The following is an 18,692-nucleotide window of genomic DNA, read 5'->3' as shown; positions in this document are numbered from 1 at the left end:
ATAGTGTCTTCGAAGCTACCAGTATGAGTTTGACCAAACTGCGGGAGGCAGTGGAAGACAGAAGTGCCTGGCGTGCTCTGGTCCATGGGGTCACGAAGAGTCGGACACGACTAAACGACTAAACAACAACAACAGGCCTGTGCCTGAGAGCAAGCTTGAAGTTCTAACTCTGGTGACTTCACTAGTGGCCCTTTTTAATCAGTTAAAGACTGGTTCCACCAGAAGTTAAACAGCTTTAAGAGTACAGAGATTTTCTTTAGCCTAATGCAACACAACTGAACTTGTTAAAGTGGGAATAAAAGGAATCTTCCTATTTTTGTAATATCCTTTGGAGAAAGCCCAAACCTGCATATCAGAATGGTACATCACTCTTCCCCATCCCCTATCTTGTAGCAATATGCTTATATCTCCTGCTGAAAAAGACTTTAATTGGCCTGAATTAATCTGCCTTTATAGATTAATTTACCAAGTTGTATTCACAGCAGATTCTGTTTTTAACAGACACACATTTTTGCATCATTTAGGTTTTGACAATAGTGCTATGTAACTTCTATTCAAAACTTTTTTTAAAAAATAGCAGTTATTGGTATTTGCCGATAGTAAATTGTTTAATCAAAATTAATGCAGAAGTTGCAAAGTATGAATTTGGGGCATGATTCATCAACTCCCTTCCTACAACTTTTGTTTTTCTTTGATAAACCGAGGAAGGTTGGGGGGGGACTAATCCAATGGAAAAATTGGGCATAAATATCACATCATTTGAGCATCTTTCACTCCTTTCACTTTGGACCTTTCATATGAGCTTTTCCTTGCTGCCCAATTTTACCACTGCTGATTCTATTATCTAATTAAGGTTTCTCAGTTCTGCATCAACAATCAGTATATTGGCTTGCAATGCCAGCATTTTATCAAGCTTCTTATGCTATTAATCTTATGTATTTTTTTCTGTAATGCTTAAATTCTAAGTGAATGTGCCCAAAGACTCATCTTTAAACATTAAATATTCTTTGTCCTTATCCAAAGGGGCTAACTTAGTCACCCCTCAATGTGACAGTTGTTTACAGAGAAAACTATGGTGACAAAATTAACTGTCAAAACATAGAAATCAGGCTTGGATTTGCCCTCTGAACAGAGCAAAACAAAGGGCTCCGGGTCATCCATGTAGCTTTCAAAATCATTTTCTCCCAGAAGGCCTTAAGTGAGTCTTTCAGGATAACGTCATCAGCCCAAGCTCCTGTCCAGCTTCGTTTCCCTGGAGCTGGAGGTCTTTGATAAATGTGTATCAACAATGGTTGGCTTTTTTTCTTTTTAGGTCTTCAATAATAGAAGTATCAGTTTCCCTGATACTGAATTCCTTCGTTATCTTCTGTAGAGAGAGAGAAGGGCAAATTCCAAGAGGCCTTGTGATCGCTCGATGGACCCATCTTTGTCCATTCTGGAAAGAAGCTGGAGAAATCTGCATCTGATGGTGAACACGTTTCTTTTATGGGCTGTGAAAGCAAAGCGCACATCATGTGATGAGTGCTTTTCCTGGAAGGGGTGGAGAGGAAGCAGACCTGAGGTCACAGCAGCGCAGGAAGGTCAGGCCCACTCAAGACCAATTCTATTAAGTTCCCAAGATTCTTAATATAGAATCTTAATATTCCAAAAAATAATGGACACCACAATTACAAACAGCAAAACATTGTTTATTAGTAATCACGACTGATGCATAGCTTTTGCAATGAAAAAAGTTGGGGGGGGGGCAGGGAATAGGAGACGACAGAAAGAGCCTTGGGCATGCTTTCAGGATACTAAAATGTGTTTATCACTATTTCCCTTGAACAGAGGGCAAAGTTCACAGTGTAAAATGATAACGCGGAGTCTTTCCCTAAAAAATCTACTCTTCCAGCATTATCATAAAACCAGCAACTGTTCAGCGACAGTTTCAAGTATTCAAGTAGGATTTGTGGTTGTTGTGGGGTTTTTTGGTTGTGTAAAATTCAACCCTTCCTCCAAACACAGGGTCCCACTCACACATGTGACCCAAAACAGACAAGTATTCTTTAATTATGGTTAATCATTCTAGCTGCAACTTCCTCTCAGAAGGAAACTAGTTTCTTACTACTATAGAAAATAGTCTTGGGAGCCACTTATTTCTTAGTGATACAGAAATAAGAATAAATTATACAAAGAGTAAAAAAAAAACCAGGAGATGGTTTTCCACTGTTTTCAGAGATAGGCAAGAAAGTGAACAGTCTTTTAGTTCATCACCGTTTGCATAGTCTCCTGCACTGTTAAGGGGGAAAATGCATGTTATGTTAGCGTGTAATTTCTGGCCCGTCTGAACAGCAACTCAAATTTGCTGACGACCTTTGCCATTAACTGGCAACCATATGTTCACATGACCTGCCAAATTTTACACGTTGTCTGAACCAGTCACCAGTTCAAACCACTGCCTCAGTGCGTCACTGAGGGTCTCTGGGAGGGCATTCACATCTCTCAGAATGATGTAGAAAGGAAAGGGAAATTCCTCCATGTATGACCTGATTTCTGGCAATTCCCCTGGGCCTTTGAACACAGGTACTTTAATGTCCAAGATGGAATCCTGTGAATTAAAATGACAGTATCAGATACAGGACTACACAAGTAGCATTATGCAGCTAGATCAATGAAAAAAGTTGCCTCCCTCAGTCCTCATCTCTCACCAATCTCCTGAAAGAGTCAATTCATTGTGTTTTCAAATGAGTGGACTGTAGCCTTTGCAGGAGATCCTAACAATAGTTACTGAAGCAGGAGGTCACTAAGGGAGAGAATATTAGTGCTGATTTCAGGGCTGTCACCATACACTACTTATAGCTTTTTTACTACTCCATGTGGTCTTTTATAGTATAGTCTCCATGCACAATTTGCTACCTGTGATTGGAAAGAAACTTAACACAGTAGGAATACTAAATGCCAGTATTGTGGCAGGGAATGTCAAGACAAAGATGCTTGCAGAACTTTGTTCCTTGATCTAGAACCTGAAAAGTCAGGCTGAGAATAACCTGAGCTGGACCTCCAAGGGAAAGGGACTTGTCGCTTTCCTCCCTAAGGTGAGAGGCAGAAGAAGCTGGATTTAAATATCAAAAAAACTATTTTGCAGGAAAGGTAGTCAGCAATTAACTCTGGAAGTTTGTAAACATTAGGCAAATTTTCTTATCAGCAAAACGAATGTTGAAGGCAAGAACCAGAAATAAGTGCAGATGGAAGTAGATTTTTCCTTATAGTATGAAACCTCAGTTCCCAAATCTATGGTTGACAGGAAGCTTGACCAGTTTAATAAAGTTTCTCATATACAGGATGCCTTGGACCTATTTTAAACCCAACCAAGGCGATTTTCCCACCCAGTTAAAAGTGGTACAATTATCTGATGGTTCATTTACTCACCCGTGAATTAGGGTTGTCCAACACTACAAAAATGACGAAGATATTTGCATTCTGAACAGATTGAACAGCTGCCGTGACACGTTCTTTACCTTCGAGAAAAAGACCTCTTCCATCTGACACTATTAGGAGTAGCTGAGCAGTTTCTATTGAGGAAGGCATGTTTTCAGTTTTAGCAAACAAAACTAGAAAAAGGGTACATATTCAGCCTTACTAACATTTTCTATTACTTTAACATACAAGCGGACATGAAAGCCAGCCCCAAGAACAAAGTTTTATGTATAAAAATAGTATAAAATACATCCCTGAATGGGATGTGAAAGCTTTGCTTCCGAAAAATGGGACACGAAATTTAAAGTTAGACAATCAATGCTTATGAAAGTTCTAAAAGCAACAGGAAGAAACATCCCCACTTTCCAGTAGTAGTACCAACAAAGAAGAAACAAGAATTAAAATATTAATCTGAGAAGAGCTCACAAAGCTAGCCCAATCACAAGCAAGTCCTACCCAATAATGGGGCTTACTCCCCACATACGTTGGGCTAGGATTTCAGCCTTATTTACTAACAATTGCCGTTTGTGTATTCAGCATTCTGCCAAGAGAGCCACGCTCCTGATAAATCCAATGAAGAACTATTTCTACTACCATGCCTAACTTGTTTGTATACAAAAAAGGAGGGGGGAACTCACCTGGATTAATGCTTTGAGAGAACTGCTGTGCTGCAGCAAACATATTTGTTGAGGATTCTAGGAACTGTAGAAAAGTGAGAGAATATATGTGCATCAGCTGTGAGCTAACCATTTCTTTTCTAAGACAATTGTTCTACAGAAATGAATGGGAATGCAAGTTGAGAACTGCAGCCTAAGGTTGTGAACTCAAAATAGACTTAAAATGATTACAGCAGCCACATTATTTCCTTGGCTGTTTTGAAGGGGCTGCAGTAAACACAAGACTGCACCATTCTTTTTTGTTACAAGCAATATACCAGGCTAATGCAGAGACAAGACCATTTTCTTCTTGTAACATTCTAAGGACAAATTGGACAGGAAAGTAAGCGAACTAAACCAAGAACACCCTTAGCCTGGCACAATAATTATTTAAACACAACATTAGGAACTTTTAATGAAAAAAGGCAGTCCCACTCATCCAAGATGAGAGATACCTGAGCTATTTTAGTTTTCTTTTGTTCAAATTTGCACAGCTGGAGTATTCTCGTTCCCGACTGATCATTAAACTGTTCGTGGAATGGGTGTAGCAGCTGAACAGCCTCTCCAAAACTGAAATAAAATGAAATGTTTTAAAACAGTGCAGTGAGCAGGAGTAAAAAGATTTCTATGACAACTCCGGCTTTAAAATAGCCTTACCTGCACACGGCAATTTGTCCCACTTCTAAGAGAGACAAAGCATTTCCAATCACTGCCAGGGATTCATAAGCAAGCTATAGAAAACAAACAAAAGTTTGAGTCCGTTGTATATCTAAGCTAAGAACATACAATTCACCACAGAACAGTTAACGGACTGCAAAATTCTAAAACTGCTTCATGCATTTGTCATGGGCCGAAAATGCACTGTGATATGTGATACTATCAGAGAAGCAAAGGAATTAGAAAATGGAATGATATACCCCTGCAATGCAATCTGCACTTGCTTTTAACTTTCTCCCCTTGGTGATCATCCCCACTGCTAAACTCCCTGCTGAAGGGAAAGAGATGCATACTCATCCATCACAGCCATATGATTACCCCCCCTATATCCCTGTCACTATCCCTGAGCTTGTTGAAGGAGCATCTGTTGTAAGTGGCAGACAGAGGGAAGCCAACAGTAGCAGCCATGCTGACGAAATAGAAGGAAGAAGAACAGCAATGAGGTGGGGAAATGCCTCCTGTATAGCTAACTGCAAGTCTGATGCGTGAAAGATGAATGCTGAATTCATTCATATAAGACTTTTAAGTTGGCTTCTTCACCATTTCTGTTTTACCTGCTTAGAGTGGTTGTCTACCATACTGGCAGAGTCATCAAGGGCCAAGCAGATCTGGTACTGCCTTTTGCTGGGTTTGGTCCTCCGTAACCAAATTTTATCTTTCCGGAACTGGCTTGCAACATATGGAATTACTTTGCGCATGTTCAGCCTTTTTCCTGTTCTATAATCACCTCTGGCAGTTAAGAAGAAAAGACAAAATATTAACAGTAACACAGTTGCTGGGGGAGGAAAAAACAACTTGGCGGGATATCCATTTCAGAGAAAGTATTCTACATGAACTGGTAGATAATGAATAGTCAAAAATAAGACAACTTTTTCGGGCATCAAGATTCATTATTTGCACACCTATGTAACTGTCCTGATATTTAGAGGAACCAGGCCTATTTACATATTGCTTCTTATTTTGCATAATTTATTTCGGTTTCACACGGGTGGGTCAAAGGCACTGAATTTCCCCTCTGAGATTTCAGCAGGCATTGCCTACAAGGGCTGGGCATGTTTCCTCTCTGGGGGAAAAATAAGCTTCTCCGGAATCCTTAATTTGGAACTTGCTACTAAACCTGCGTGGAAATCCACTTGTGTTGGGAGGAAGGCAGAAAGGTGATTTTCTGCCAATATGCTAGTAACAATAGTAACAATATGCTAAAGCAGTTCTAGCTGGAAAGACGGCTCGGGTGCCAAATCGTGATGTATGTGGGCTCTGCTTTTATTTTTACAGTGACTCAACTTACTTCAGTTTGGCTGCCTGAGTTGGCTCCAGTATGAGTCTCAGCTGCTCACAGAGCTGCTGTGAAAGTGGTGCAGTGAGGAGAAGATATCTCTGCCACATCTCTGCTGCTGCCTTTTCCTGCAACATTAAGATAAAAAAACCCCATAGAATTTTTATTAGTGAAGTTAAAATCCCAGAGAATTAACCTTTTTTATACATAAATTCCTTTCCCAAGTACAAAACCTAAATAATTCAGGATATATCAGTTGCAAATACTTTTATAGCAATGCTTTTTAAAATAATTCTTGCTAGAACTTTCGAGTATAGCTTTGTCTTAGAATCCTGTGGTACAAACTGATCAGCTGCTAAGGGTCTTTATGTGTATAATAGTCATCCATGTATTGCATGCAAGATTATCAGCATCTACAATTCTGCCCCTTGCTCTGTAGTGATTAAGCAGTACCAGAATCCAGTATTTAACATGGCTTTGGAAATAATGAGTTAATATTCCATTTATATTCAATAAATGCTTTCCAAAAGAATTACGCAAGTGTATATTGCTTGACTGAACAATTCACTAACCTCAGTAGCGTTTCCACTCTGCCAAACTTCCAGTTGCTTCTCTAGTTCTCGTCTTAGCTCTTCAGGATCCTTAACAATGCACTTAAAATAACAAATTGGAATTTGAATCAAACAATATGGACAGGTATTTTAGAATGACATACTTGCTACATACATACATACATACATACATACATACATACAAAGGTAAAGGGACCCCTGACCATTAGGTCCAGTCGTGACCGACTCTGGGGTTGTGGCGCTCATCTCACTTTATTGGCCGAGGGAGCCAGCGTACAGCTTCCAGGTCATGTGGCCAGCATGACTAAGCCACTTCTGGCGAACCAGAGCAGTGCACGGAAACACTGTTTACCTTCCCGCCACAGCGGTACCTATTTATCTACTTGCACTTTGACGTGCTTTTGAACTGTTAGGTTGGCAGAAGCAGGGACCGAGTAACGGGAGCTCACCCTGTCGCGAGGATTCGAACCGCTGACCTTCTGATCAGCAAGTCCTAGGCTCTGTGGTTTAACCCACAGCGCCACCCGCGTCCCTACATACATACATATCTCCAAAAGCAAACTTTAAAAAAACCCCACCACATAACACATCCCTTATTTTTTTAGGAGAACTTTTAGTGTTCTGGACCACTGGATAGCAACAATTAAGGAGAAATTCTAAATTTACTTTTCTACTCATGGCAAAAATTTATGTGCATGCAGCATATTAACAGTACTTATCTCCTCTATGAACCACATGACCAAGCCCAAATCTGATTTATCTCCTTGTATGCTGGGGGTCTGGAGGAAAACAGAGATCCTCACATCCAGCTGCAAATATCTCCATGACTGGTATTTTCTAAATTTCCCCCATCCATCGAGGGAAATCTCCATGCAGATGCAAGTTTCTGCATGAATATACCAAGTTGGATCAGATTGTGCGCATGCAAAGCTACCAGAGCTGAATCTCTGCAGAGAGCATGGTGCCCCCAAACTCAAGGATTTCCAGCCCTCCAAATAAGTGATCCGTGTTGTCAAAGCTTAGAGTGTTGACTCGATTATAGACAGTCCCACCTACAGGCAGCTCACTTACACATGTATTTTGAGGCCACAAGATCTGAGATTCAACTTGTCATTTAAAAAAAAGCCATCTACTTTGATGTAGGCGGAAAACCTGCTTAAGTAATGTAGATTAGATGTATACCTTCCCTTCTCTAGTATCTCACAGTCATGTGATCTCCCTATCCCAGTCTCTACCATATGTATATGGAGGTCCTTCCTCAGTGGAACCTAAATATTGATTCAGAGCAAGAAACTAATTTGGCGATAAACTAAAATTACAAAAGCACTGTATCCTGGAAAGATTCACATCAATCAACACATCCTATTTATTTAATAGCACAATTGGTAGTTTACCTGGATGGAGGTATCCCTCAAGAACTGATGGGCAGTATGTATGGTAGAGTTTTTGTCTCTGTCCGGCTTTACTTCTGGTGGCGATTTTTCTGTTCCACGCTCTTCGTCTTCTTCAGAATTGAGGGCTTGTCTGTCCAACTCAACCTCCTCGGGTCCTATCATTGAATAAATGACATGCTTGCTTCACACATTTTCAGGGCCATTAGAAATCACACTACTAATCTCCAGGTATAGGGCGGTATATACATTCAATAAATAAATAGTAACCCTTTTCAGGTACTGGCCCTTCACATGGTTACAGTGGTGTGAGGGGAAGACAAGAGGCTGCGCTTGCTGGCTCTGCCACTCCTGGGAGTAACATCTGAAGTGGAGAGCCTGCCGCAGATGCATAAACTCCCCATGCATGATTAAAATCATGTATGGCACAAGCAGGCTCCTTGTAGGGGACCTTGGCTCCCCGCAACATGTGAACAGTAGGGGCAGGGTGGGTGAGTCAGAGCCAGGGAGCAAATAGTATGCCCCAAAGGGACTACAGGTCTGTTTTCAATTGAAATGAAGAAATTATTCCCGAAGAATAAAATTCTTTTAAAGATAATGAGCTGGCAATTTACCAGATTTAGCAGCACTAGGTGCCTTTAATTCTGGATTCAGTTTCTCCGCCTCTACCGTTCTAAGATCCTCATCTTTCTGAGCTTCTGTTTCCATATCTACATCTTCAGAAACTGGTTCTTCATTGTCTTCAGTGACAGGCATGGTTGTTTTCTGTTGTTCTTCACTAGCTACATCTGGTGGAAACATAGCCAAAATCAAACCAAAATCTTGCAACTCTGTGCTGTTCTCCCGTATCACCAAACTAACAGTCATCAATATTTATAAAGTTTTAACTTGACACCCGAAGCACTTGAAAAGGGGGGGGGGACAACAACAATTCAGAGAGTGAGATAAATATTGTAATTTCCATAGTGTTTGAGAATGTTCAAAGTACTTCATCTGCATTATCTTACACTCTTTAAAACCTTCAGGTAGGGTCAATGTCACCATTCCCATATTGCTAATGGGGAGAAGGGAGTGATGGGGGGGAGAGAATAGTGCCTAAAGCCTCTTAGTGAGGTCATAGCAAAGGTAAACTTTAAACTGAGGATTTCCCCATTCATAGCTCTGCCTCCTACCCACCTTGCTATGACCTAGCACCTAGGTGAATGAGATGAGATGAATGAAGAATTTATGGGAACCACAATCTCCTGCAGTCTAGGCTAGAAAGCTAGAAAATACCTTCGTAGGGATTTGTTTTTAAAGCTTCAACTGATTTAATGTGGAGAAATAAAACATGGCTGCCTATTAAGTTTAAAAATGAAGCCACGCAAAGCGAACTATGAGAGAGAAGCAAACGCAAGTTCCTTGAAAAATTCCTTATCTAAATCCTTTCCCCAGCGTTAAGCTATGCAAACCAAATCTAACATGTTTCATTGCTTTTACTTCAATAAAGAATGCGTGCTCATTTTCCTGTAAGCGGAGGTTCAGTGGTAAAAAGGATTTAAAATTGTCTGTCCCTCTGACATCACTGTGAGAATGCTGGCATACCATAGGTCTGTGCATCGTAGGCTTCGCTGCCTTGCTTAATGTGCTCAAATGCATCAGCTTCTCCCATGTTTCGTTCTGGCTGAACCTGCTCCTGTTCTGCTTCGCTGCTGGATTCAACAGTTTTCAGCCGCTTGTGAACTTGTTGACTGTGATCCCCCGTTGAGCGCTCATTGTTGGCTTGGCCAGGCTTTCTCTTAAAACTCTGAAAAATGAGCAAGTACAGCAATGAAATTTCAATGAGGTTCGGAAAAACCAAAGTCAAGACTCAGAAGCTCGGTAACTTATCACACTGCCCACTAGAACAAACCTGCAGTATCAAACCAAAATCCTATCTAGGTAAGCATTTTGTTTTCACAGCAGACAGACAGGTGCCTGTTCAAAGCCCACAAGCAAAACATGAGTGCATTAGCAGCGTCTGATACTGGGGGAAATATAAACATCTTTTTAAAAAATGTGAGAAAATTTGCATTTAAATATGAATTTCTAAATGTGCTCTCTCCAAAGATGCATTTTAAAACTCAATGCAATTTGAGCTGGGAACTGCTTAGGAGCATCTGGGGTGTACTACAGCTGCTGATCCAGGCATTAGTCCAGGAGGTGCAGAAAAGGTCATATAAAAAAGCTAGCTTACAATTTCTTTAATCTATGAAAGAATCAAAGACCTGTGTATTTTTCCTGCTCTGTTTCCGACTGGCCAGTCGTGCCATTAACTCAGATTCATGTCCTTCTGACTGATCTGCATCAGCAGCTCCAGTTCCATGTTCCTGAAGAAAGACAGACAAACCGCCAAAGTTAAGTCTTCTGCTAAAACGTAGAACACACAGTTCCGCGCTCATCTGAGAATAATGCAGTGTCTTCAAAACACAGAAGCATACCCGACTGTGTTTCTAAGAAGAATCCTGTGAGTAAATTCTGACACTGCAGAAAACCCCAAGGCTAGTTAGTGAAACACGGTCAATATGCTTCGACCACAGGGTTGGGAAAATCCTTGGGGGCAGCAGCAGGTAACAGAAGGGAGGAGAGGCTATTTCTGCCCATTTCCTTCTCCCCACCGCACATGCCTTGCAGTTCCCAGCACCCCAAATATTAGTGCTGTAGATTCAGGGGACCTTCTAGGACAGTGTGGGAGTTGATATAGGGGGTAGTAGCTCTGTTCCTGGGTGAGGAACCACTGGAGGTAGGTGTACTATATGAAGTTTAGTCAAAGGACTCTGGCCTGAGTGGAAGGAAGAGTCAATGCACTCTTGGACACCTCTTGCACACCAGAGCCTGGGAAGGTAGAGTGGCAGATGCAAAGGGAAGGGTGAATCAACAAATGCTGCCTCCCTGCTTGCACTTAGGGTCACAGACTGCTCAGTGCGTGCGGCCATCACATATATTGTTCTCCTTTAGTATGAGACTGCCCCAATGGGATCTGCGATTTGTGCACACGATTAACAATTTAGGGAATCGAGCAGCAGAAAACAGGGGCTGCTGGCCCTGTGTGCTGTAGTCATATATATGAGCATCTCTTACATCCATTTAAGCATACAGAATTAGCTTCTGGCTTAAGCAGTCCCCCTACTGAGATTTATTGGGGGGGGCGGGGAGAGAGCAGGGAGACATCTGTGTGCCCCAAAAGCCTTGTATTTACCCAGAGAGGAAAAATCATCAGCAGTGAGACAACCCTGAAAGTTAAGTGCTTTAGAAGTTTTTCCCCTTCCAAAGTATGTTCCACATAATACAAAAGGTACTGTGGGATTTTCCCTGCTTCACCTCTTTCGCCTGGTCCTTTTCAGAAGCAGTTCCGGCCAGCTCCACGGCCGTGTCGCTCTGCAGGTTCTCCTCTCCTGCCTGCCCGTAAGTTTCATGTTCCATTCTCTCAATAGCATCAGGCAGCTCCTCGTCCTTGTCAGGGATATCAATATCCTCCTCTTCCTAAAGCAATTCAGATGAAGACATCAGTATGAGCATTCGAAAGGTGTGATGGGAGGGAGGACCAGAAATGGTTTTGTACTACAGGAGATCTATTTGCTGTCCAAGAAAACCACAGCGCTACTACTACCATTTACTGGAATTTTAGCCTTAAAACTGTATACTATCTCTACAAACACTAAGGTGCTGAGACTAAGATGTGTTTTTCACATGCCTCCATGCAGGGGAACTCAAGGAGGTCATTTACTATTTTTTATTAATAAAAGAATAAGCATAACCTGAGGATTAAGGCCTTGGTCATGGATGCCCTTTTCTCCCTCTTTCTCAGGAGATTCACTCAGGTCTTCTGTTGGCTCCTCTGCTTCTTCCTCCATATTTGCATCAGGATGCCCTGCGCTTTCCTCATCCTTTGTTTCTTCTTCCTCCATTTTATCTTCTCCTTCACCTTTCTCTTCAGAGGACTCTTTCTCAGCTTGCTCAGGATCCTGGCCATCCTCTCCGGTCTCTTCAGAATCCTTAATTTCTTTTTCATCTACATCCATCGTCTTCTCCTCAATCTCAAAAGGATTTTCTCCTAATGCAACGCAAAAGACACACCTTTCAGAAGGAAGGCAGAATTCAGTTTTTTCTCCTACTGACTGCTGGGCAGGTAGGAACAGAGAGGAAGATTTACTAAGATTCCTAGATAATCCTTAAAAATGAAAAGGTAAGGTACATTTAAGTTGAAACTTTCCCTTGGTACAAGCATAGATTGTCAATATGTCAACGTACTGCAGTAATGGAAGTGCTGATATTATGTATTTCCAATGCCCAACTCTCTATATGGTATCAATCATGCAAACAACACACTACTTCTTTGAAATAGGCGAAACATTTGTTATATACACATATCAACGTTTGTGGTACTGAACACCCTAAAATATGAAGGACACATACAAACACATAGGCAAATGGCAGATATGCCCCATGAAACCAGAATTAGCCCACTGCTCCTTGGTCTGTGCCCCTGATGTGCATCTTACCACATTGTACAGTGTTTCAGTCCTGCAAATACAGGTGTGAGCTGGACCTAGGGGCCACTAAACAATATCATGAGAATCTCTCTTTCAAACTGTGTGCCCCTGATTGGAATAGGAGAGGATCAGAAGATGACAGATACTTGAGACTAGAGAGCTACGGAAACCAACACTGATATAAATGGCCGAGGCACCTCAGGAGGTGGGACAAAACTGGTAAGACTCTTCCTAAGTTTCGAAGACAATCATAGCCTACTCCAAACCTGTGTGGAAAAGGCAACAGCCTCCCTACCACATGGAACTGGCTGAATTCCTTCCTCAATGCAAACACAATCAGATGCAGCAATTAATTCACAAATTCAAATGGTTATAAGCACGAATGATCAAAATTATGACACCAATCCTTATTTTCCCCAAACAACAGGGACGACCCTTGTCTGGAATCAGATTAAGGCTGTGCACCTACACCCAGTCCCCAATTATAGCTAGACACTCAAGCGGCACCACAACTACGTAGTATTTTCTTTTCTTTATATCTGCTGATAAAGGAACACCTTGTGAGCCATACCTTCTTCTTCTTCCTTGTCCTCGTCATCTTTCTCTCCGTTCTCTAGGTTCAGGTCCTGAGGAAGATCCAATGCCTCAGCTTCAGGCTGTTTCTCTTGATTTCCATGATAAGGGTCTACCTCGTTCTCATCATATTCACGCTGTTAAACAGAAAGAAGTGACACATCATGCAAGGAATGGAGGCTGGAAGTTGGGGGAGGGCAGGGGGGGAACCTGTTGAGAGCCACAGTAAAGTAACTCTTGAAGTTATCTTTAGATGAACCCCCAACAGAAAGGATGCCAAACTTCGTTAAAGAGGCCTAGTTTCCTAGAATAATAATATTTATTTATACTCTGCCCTCCCCGGCCAAAACCGGGCTCAGAGTGGCTAACATCAAATGTTAACATTAACATAAAATCAGGCAATCAATTAAAATACATCCTAAAATTAGATCAGGATCAGAATAAAATCCAATCAGGTGGTAACACGCAGATTAGGTTTAGGGACCTTATATACTCATGAGTTAATTAAATAATCTATTATTATGATGATTAATAATTTATTATTTATGCCCCACCCATCTGGCTGGGTTTCCCCAGCCACTCTGAGCGGCTTCCAACAAAAAATAAAAAAGACATTAAAACATCAGTCATTAAAAACTTCCCTAAACAGAGTTCCCTTCAGATGTCTTCTAAATATCAGATAGTAGTAGTTGTTTTTTTACATCTGATGGGAGGGTGTTCTTCAGGGCGGGCGCCACTACTGAGAAGGCCCTCTGCCTGGTTCCCTGTAACTTCGCTTCTTGCAGTGAGGGAACCACCAGAAGGCCCTCGGCACTGGACCTCAGTGTCTGGGTTGAACAATGGGGGTGGAGAAACTCCTTCAGGTATACTGGGCCGAGGCCATTTAGGGCTTTAAAAGAATGAAAGCCACAAAGACAATGGGACCATGAACTATTTAAGAAGGAGCAGGTGTTATTCTTGGAAATAGCAATACATAAAAACACTTTGGAAACGCATGTTGCTCAAGTTCAGTTAAAATAAACGGTAATTATATAAACGTAGCTTTCTGCAGCAAACTTGCTCTCATTACCTCATCTATTTGCTCATGGACTTTCTCTTTGGGTTCACCACCATCTGGTTGATTCTCTTCTTCTTCGTCTTTGGGAGGTTTCTTATCATTTTTGTTGTCAACGTCCGTGTTGTCATCTTTTGCCACAAGTTCTGAATCGCCCTAAGTTGTTCAAGGAAAATAGCCATGGAACCATTTCATTGTACCATGCTACCATTGGTGTATATACAATTCTGTTGGCTCCTTTACAGTCAAGCCACAGGGAACATTCAACACGTTTTGAGACAAATGGATACTTTATCAAAACACTCTACTTATTACACTAAAGGTGGTGGCACACTAAGAGCTTTTTGTGTGTGAAGGCCCAGGGCAATTCCCACAGCAAAGGTGCAAAGGGTGGATGATAGACACATGACTGTCTACATTTGCCTGGAAGCTTAATCAGAGCAGGGTTCTCAGACAGGTGCACACAGCTGCTTAAATTACCTGCATAACATTATGCATGTATAACCTTGTGCGTTTTCTCTAAGTCAGGGATAGTCCATGTGGGGCCCTCCAGATATAGCTGGGCTGCAACTTCCATCATTCCTGACCATTGGCTACGTTGGTTGGGGCTGATGGGAGTTCAGAGTTCAATGACATCTGAAGGGCAACATCCTAGCTACCAGTCTACTTGAGGAAACATGGTTGCACATTTTAGATCCTAAAATATATTAGACAACAGTTGTTTTACAGGAATTGTCTATTATGAAGATTGAGTAGGTGCTTTATCTGTTCCTTGTCACTCTATGGATGGATATCCGATTAAAAAACAACAACCCCTAAGGTCGCCATTTCCTTTCATAGGAAAGCAGATGCCTAAAACTAGGGATGCAACATAAAAGGCTCTGGATTTGGTAGCCCCTGTTGATATTTACACCCTGAGGAGTGGACGATTTTGAAGCCCTGCCTCCTCAGCCACTCTCTGTGGGTGGCAAGTTCCATATGGAGAGAGGCATCTTCAAAAAAAGGTAGACAGCAGGCTAGCTTACTCCTTGCTGATTTTATGAAATCCAAGCAAGGCTTCTCAATAATCCCATTCTAAAAAGGGAATCTCACAAAAAATTGAGACACTAATCTCTGTATTGTATTCCATATACCGTACCATGCAATTTAAAAGTTGTACAATACTTACTCCTTGGAGCACACTTTTATTTACATTTTTACCTCATCCATTCCTGGTCCCGTTTCTGTTATATTGTCATCCTCATTATCACTCTCATCATCTTCCTCATCATCATCGTTGTCATCTCTCCAAAGCCTCTCATCCAATTTGTCAGCTTCAGCATCTCCGAGATTTCCCATCTGTTTGTCTAACTCTTCGTCAGATTTGTCGTCTTCTTCTGTATAAGGCAACACAGCTCGTTTTGCATCATCCTCTTTATAAGGTACCAGAACTCAGTGCATAAGGGACACACAGCATTTTGCAAACTTTCAAGATGAAGACCACAAGCATGGTGACATCACAGGTTAGCAATGCACATGTTCTGCTGGCAGGGACTGGACTAGGGTGACAGCCTAAAACCATTCAGCCACTCTGCATCAAACAGAGGACACCTACAGGAGTACAGTAAGCCTGCAACTTATGTACATTTAACTTGCTCACATTCAGCTTCACTCACCTGGAAATAATTATTCCAGTGGTACCTCGGGTTAAGTACTTAATTTGTTCTGGAGGTCCGTACTTAACCTGAAACTGTTCTTAACCTGAAGCACCACTTTAGCTAATGGGGCCTCCTGCTGCCGCTACACCGCTGGAGCACGATTTCCGTTCTCATCCTAAAGCAAAGTTCTTAACCCGAGGTACTATTTCTGGGTTAGTGGAGTCTGTAACCTGAAGCGTATGTAACCTGAGGTACCACTGTATTTTTAAGTAAAAAGTGGGCAGAAAGGGGGTGGGTATCCAGGAAAAGAGACTCTGGCAATCCCACCCACCATTGAACCCAATGTGGTTTGACTATTTGAGATTTTGGTTTTAGATGCAATCCCCAGAATGTAATCCTGCGTAAATTGAGGGCTTACTGTACTATATCACAAGAAGTGTCTCTCCTGAAATTGTTTCAACACATTTGGCGAAACAAGGGAAAAAGTTTATCAGAAATAAGAATTATGAACATTTGAACAGAATATATATACTCATATATTCTTATTCAGATTTCTCCAAGGGGCTGTCACAGTTTGAAATTAACAGTAATGTCATGAAAACTTTTTGGTAAGGCTCCCCCATTGCTCGCCCAATTGTTCTATCCCACTTAGAATAACACACTACACACAGACATGATATAGCTGGACTTCTGCTGCATTTAGAAATGTTGCAATTAAGGGTTTTCCTAATTTATAAGTTATAGATGCTTCCCACTCCAATTGCAGTCATTAATCAGGAAGAGCTCCTAACCACACAAGCCACACAAGGATTAATTTAATAAGAGAGCAGCAACATTACCATTTTCACAAATACTGAACTCTGCCAGATTTTGCCACAGAAGGACATCAAGCTGCTGGAATCACACTTAACGTTAATTCTGCGCAAGTACTTCCATTGCATGTCAATGTTTGCACAAAAAGCCCACAAAGAAAATGTTTAGCGTTCCCACCTGTATCGGCATATAACAGGACAGACACGTGAAACCTACAATTGTCATAGTACAAGCCACATACCTTGGTTTTCTTGCTCCCCGTCGTAGGTTTTTCCTTCAAAATCATCTGACATTTCAATTGCATTGTCCTCTCCTTCAATACCTGGTTTGGATTCTGGGTCTTCATCCTCCTTTTCTTGACCCTTCTGGTAAGTATCTTCTACCTGGGATATTTAACCAAAGATTATTCCAACTTTTAATGAAGCATTAGTTTCATCCCCACCATTATCTCAGCAACACAGTTTTATTACTGAATAAAATCTAACTGCTCAACCCCAGCAGGACAGAACTGCTTTAAGAATCCAAGGCATATTTCTTATTCTTTAGGAGTAAGCAGCAGATGGTTTGGAGGGGGACAATGAAAGTTACTATGAAACCTATTAAACTATATGAAAATAACAGCAGAGTCCAACCCCCAAGGTCCGTTGGGATGAGAAATTCTGAATTCGGAGGAACTTGGGGCTTTCTTGGCTGACTTTCACCTAGACTGTAACGATGTCAGTGCAATTCCCTCACCCCTACTCAGCCAGACAATCTTAAACCAGCCTAAGTCCTGAAAAGGGGCATTCCAGGGGAGTGGTGGGACAGGACAAGGAGAGACTTATAGCTATTCCAACGTCTGTTCAGCTAGGTCATGTGACCTAGGGCCTAATCCTCAAAACTCAAGCCCATAATTGCCTGCCAACACAGCCAACAGTAGCCACTCCTGAACAGGGTGTGGAATGGGGTTACTTACACTGGTGAAATTTACATTGGCTTCCTATAGTTAAGAATGTGCTTTAACTTATTTATGAACAGATTCATGGCTACTCTGGAGCCGCTGCCTCAAATCCCACTTGGCACGTACCTGATCTTCGCTTTCTATCTTGTCACTCACATCCTTTTTGCCTTCCCCTTCTCCAATGCCACCTCCTTCGTAATCATGGAATTCTGTTCCTCCTTCTCCTCCAGCATCTTCCATTAGCTCTTTTGGTAAACAAAACCCCTAATAATAATAATAATAAGTTGAAACATTTTGGAAAGATTTTAGCACTCATCAAAACAATTACGCTTCCAAAGGACAGATTATACACAGACTTGTATTTATCTATACATACATGCACACAAATAAAGTACTATGGAGCCAAAGATAAAGAGTTCATTCAACACACTGGCAAACATCTTGCTTCTGCTGTGGCTTTCTTTAAACAAGCTTTATTCACAACTCCAGATATCTCAGAATTCTATCCCCTTTCCCAAATCCACTGAGAGGGTAAACAAGAATTTCTTACCTTCCGGGCCAGTTCAGTAAATATGTTAGCTAGAACAGAGAGCAATTTCCCAGTGCTCCTATGTGTAGCCAAGGTAACAGTGAGGTAGAAGAGGATGATATTGGAATATTTGTAAAGTATTGGCATTAGACGCACCAGTAAGTGACAGGATTGATTGAAAAGCTGTGGACACAAAATAAATCCAATGTTCATTTAAAATATAGGGGCTTCCCCGCCCCAAACAAGACAAAACGAGAAGTTTCTAAGTGACCTGACAATTTCCCTCCGCTATTTTGCCTTTCACAGAAAGTCTAGAAATTCACGTTCAAACCCTCCTCCAGCTGGACCAAGCCTCAATGAATAGCAAGGACATTTCGACAGATGAATTTTACCTTGCACTTGTATTCAGTGTAATCCTCGCCATAGGATTTTAGTCGCTCCAGGAGTTCTGAAATAACCGAAATGATTTTCTGCACGTGCAGAGAATTCACATCTGCACAGATGTCTTCATCCAAGAGTTTAGTTAAATGCCCTGCCTTGAGCCTCTCAACCAAGGATTCTTCACCT

The 18,692-nt window shown here is 41.5% G+C and overlaps 1 protein-coding gene across 2 annotated transcripts in view; it reads right to left on the bottom strand.

Annotated features, from left to right (window-relative positions):
• Positions 1-1,672: 1,672 nt before the first annotated feature.
• Positions 1,673-18,692, bottom strand: part of MDN1 (midasin AAA ATPase 1) — a 90,038-nt gene continuing 73,018 nt past the window's right edge. For both annotated transcript variants that reach the window (XM_028722980.2, XM_028722981.2), the window contains exons 82-102: positions 18,518-18,690; positions 18,147-18,308; positions 17,723-17,860; positions 16,898-17,039; positions 15,407-15,582; positions 14,222-14,362; positions 13,151-13,289; positions 11,845-12,140; positions 11,408-11,569; positions 10,315-10,416; positions 9,653-9,854; positions 8,683-8,856; positions 8,072-8,226; positions 6,678-6,758; positions 6,118-6,233; positions 5,384-5,558; positions 4,770-4,843; positions 4,568-4,682; positions 4,095-4,158; positions 3,409-3,551; positions 1,673-2,587 (exon numbers count right to left, since the gene is read on the bottom strand). In XM_028722980.2, the coding sequence (XP_028578813.2) occupies positions 2,399-2,587; positions 3,409-3,551; positions 4,095-4,158; positions 4,568-4,682; positions 4,770-4,843; positions 5,384-5,558; positions 6,118-6,233; positions 6,678-6,758; positions 8,072-8,226; positions 8,683-8,856; positions 9,653-9,854; positions 10,315-10,416; positions 11,408-11,569; positions 11,845-12,140; positions 13,151-13,289; positions 14,222-14,362; positions 15,407-15,582; positions 16,898-17,039; positions 17,723-17,860; positions 18,147-18,308; positions 18,518-18,690 (3,119 nt within the window). In that variant the 3' untranslated portion in view covers positions 1,673-2,398. The remainder of the gene's footprint in view (positions 2,588-3,408; positions 3,552-4,094; positions 4,159-4,567; positions 4,683-4,769; positions 4,844-5,383; positions 5,559-6,117; positions 6,234-6,677; positions 6,759-8,071; positions 8,227-8,682; positions 8,857-9,652; positions 9,855-10,314; positions 10,417-11,407; positions 11,570-11,844; positions 12,141-13,150; positions 13,290-14,221; positions 14,363-15,406; positions 15,583-16,897; positions 17,040-17,722; positions 17,861-18,146; positions 18,309-18,517; positions 18,691-18,692) is intronic.

This window comes from Podarcis muralis, chromosome 3, assembly GCF_964188315.1.
Source record: "Podarcis muralis chromosome 3, rPodMur119.hap1.1, whole genome shotgun sequence".
NCBI lineage: Eukaryota > Metazoa > Chordata > Lepidosauria > Squamata > Lacertidae > Podarcis > Podarcis muralis.
Note: the sequence above shows the minus strand (reverse complement) of the source record. Positions and strands in the feature narration are given on the sequence as shown.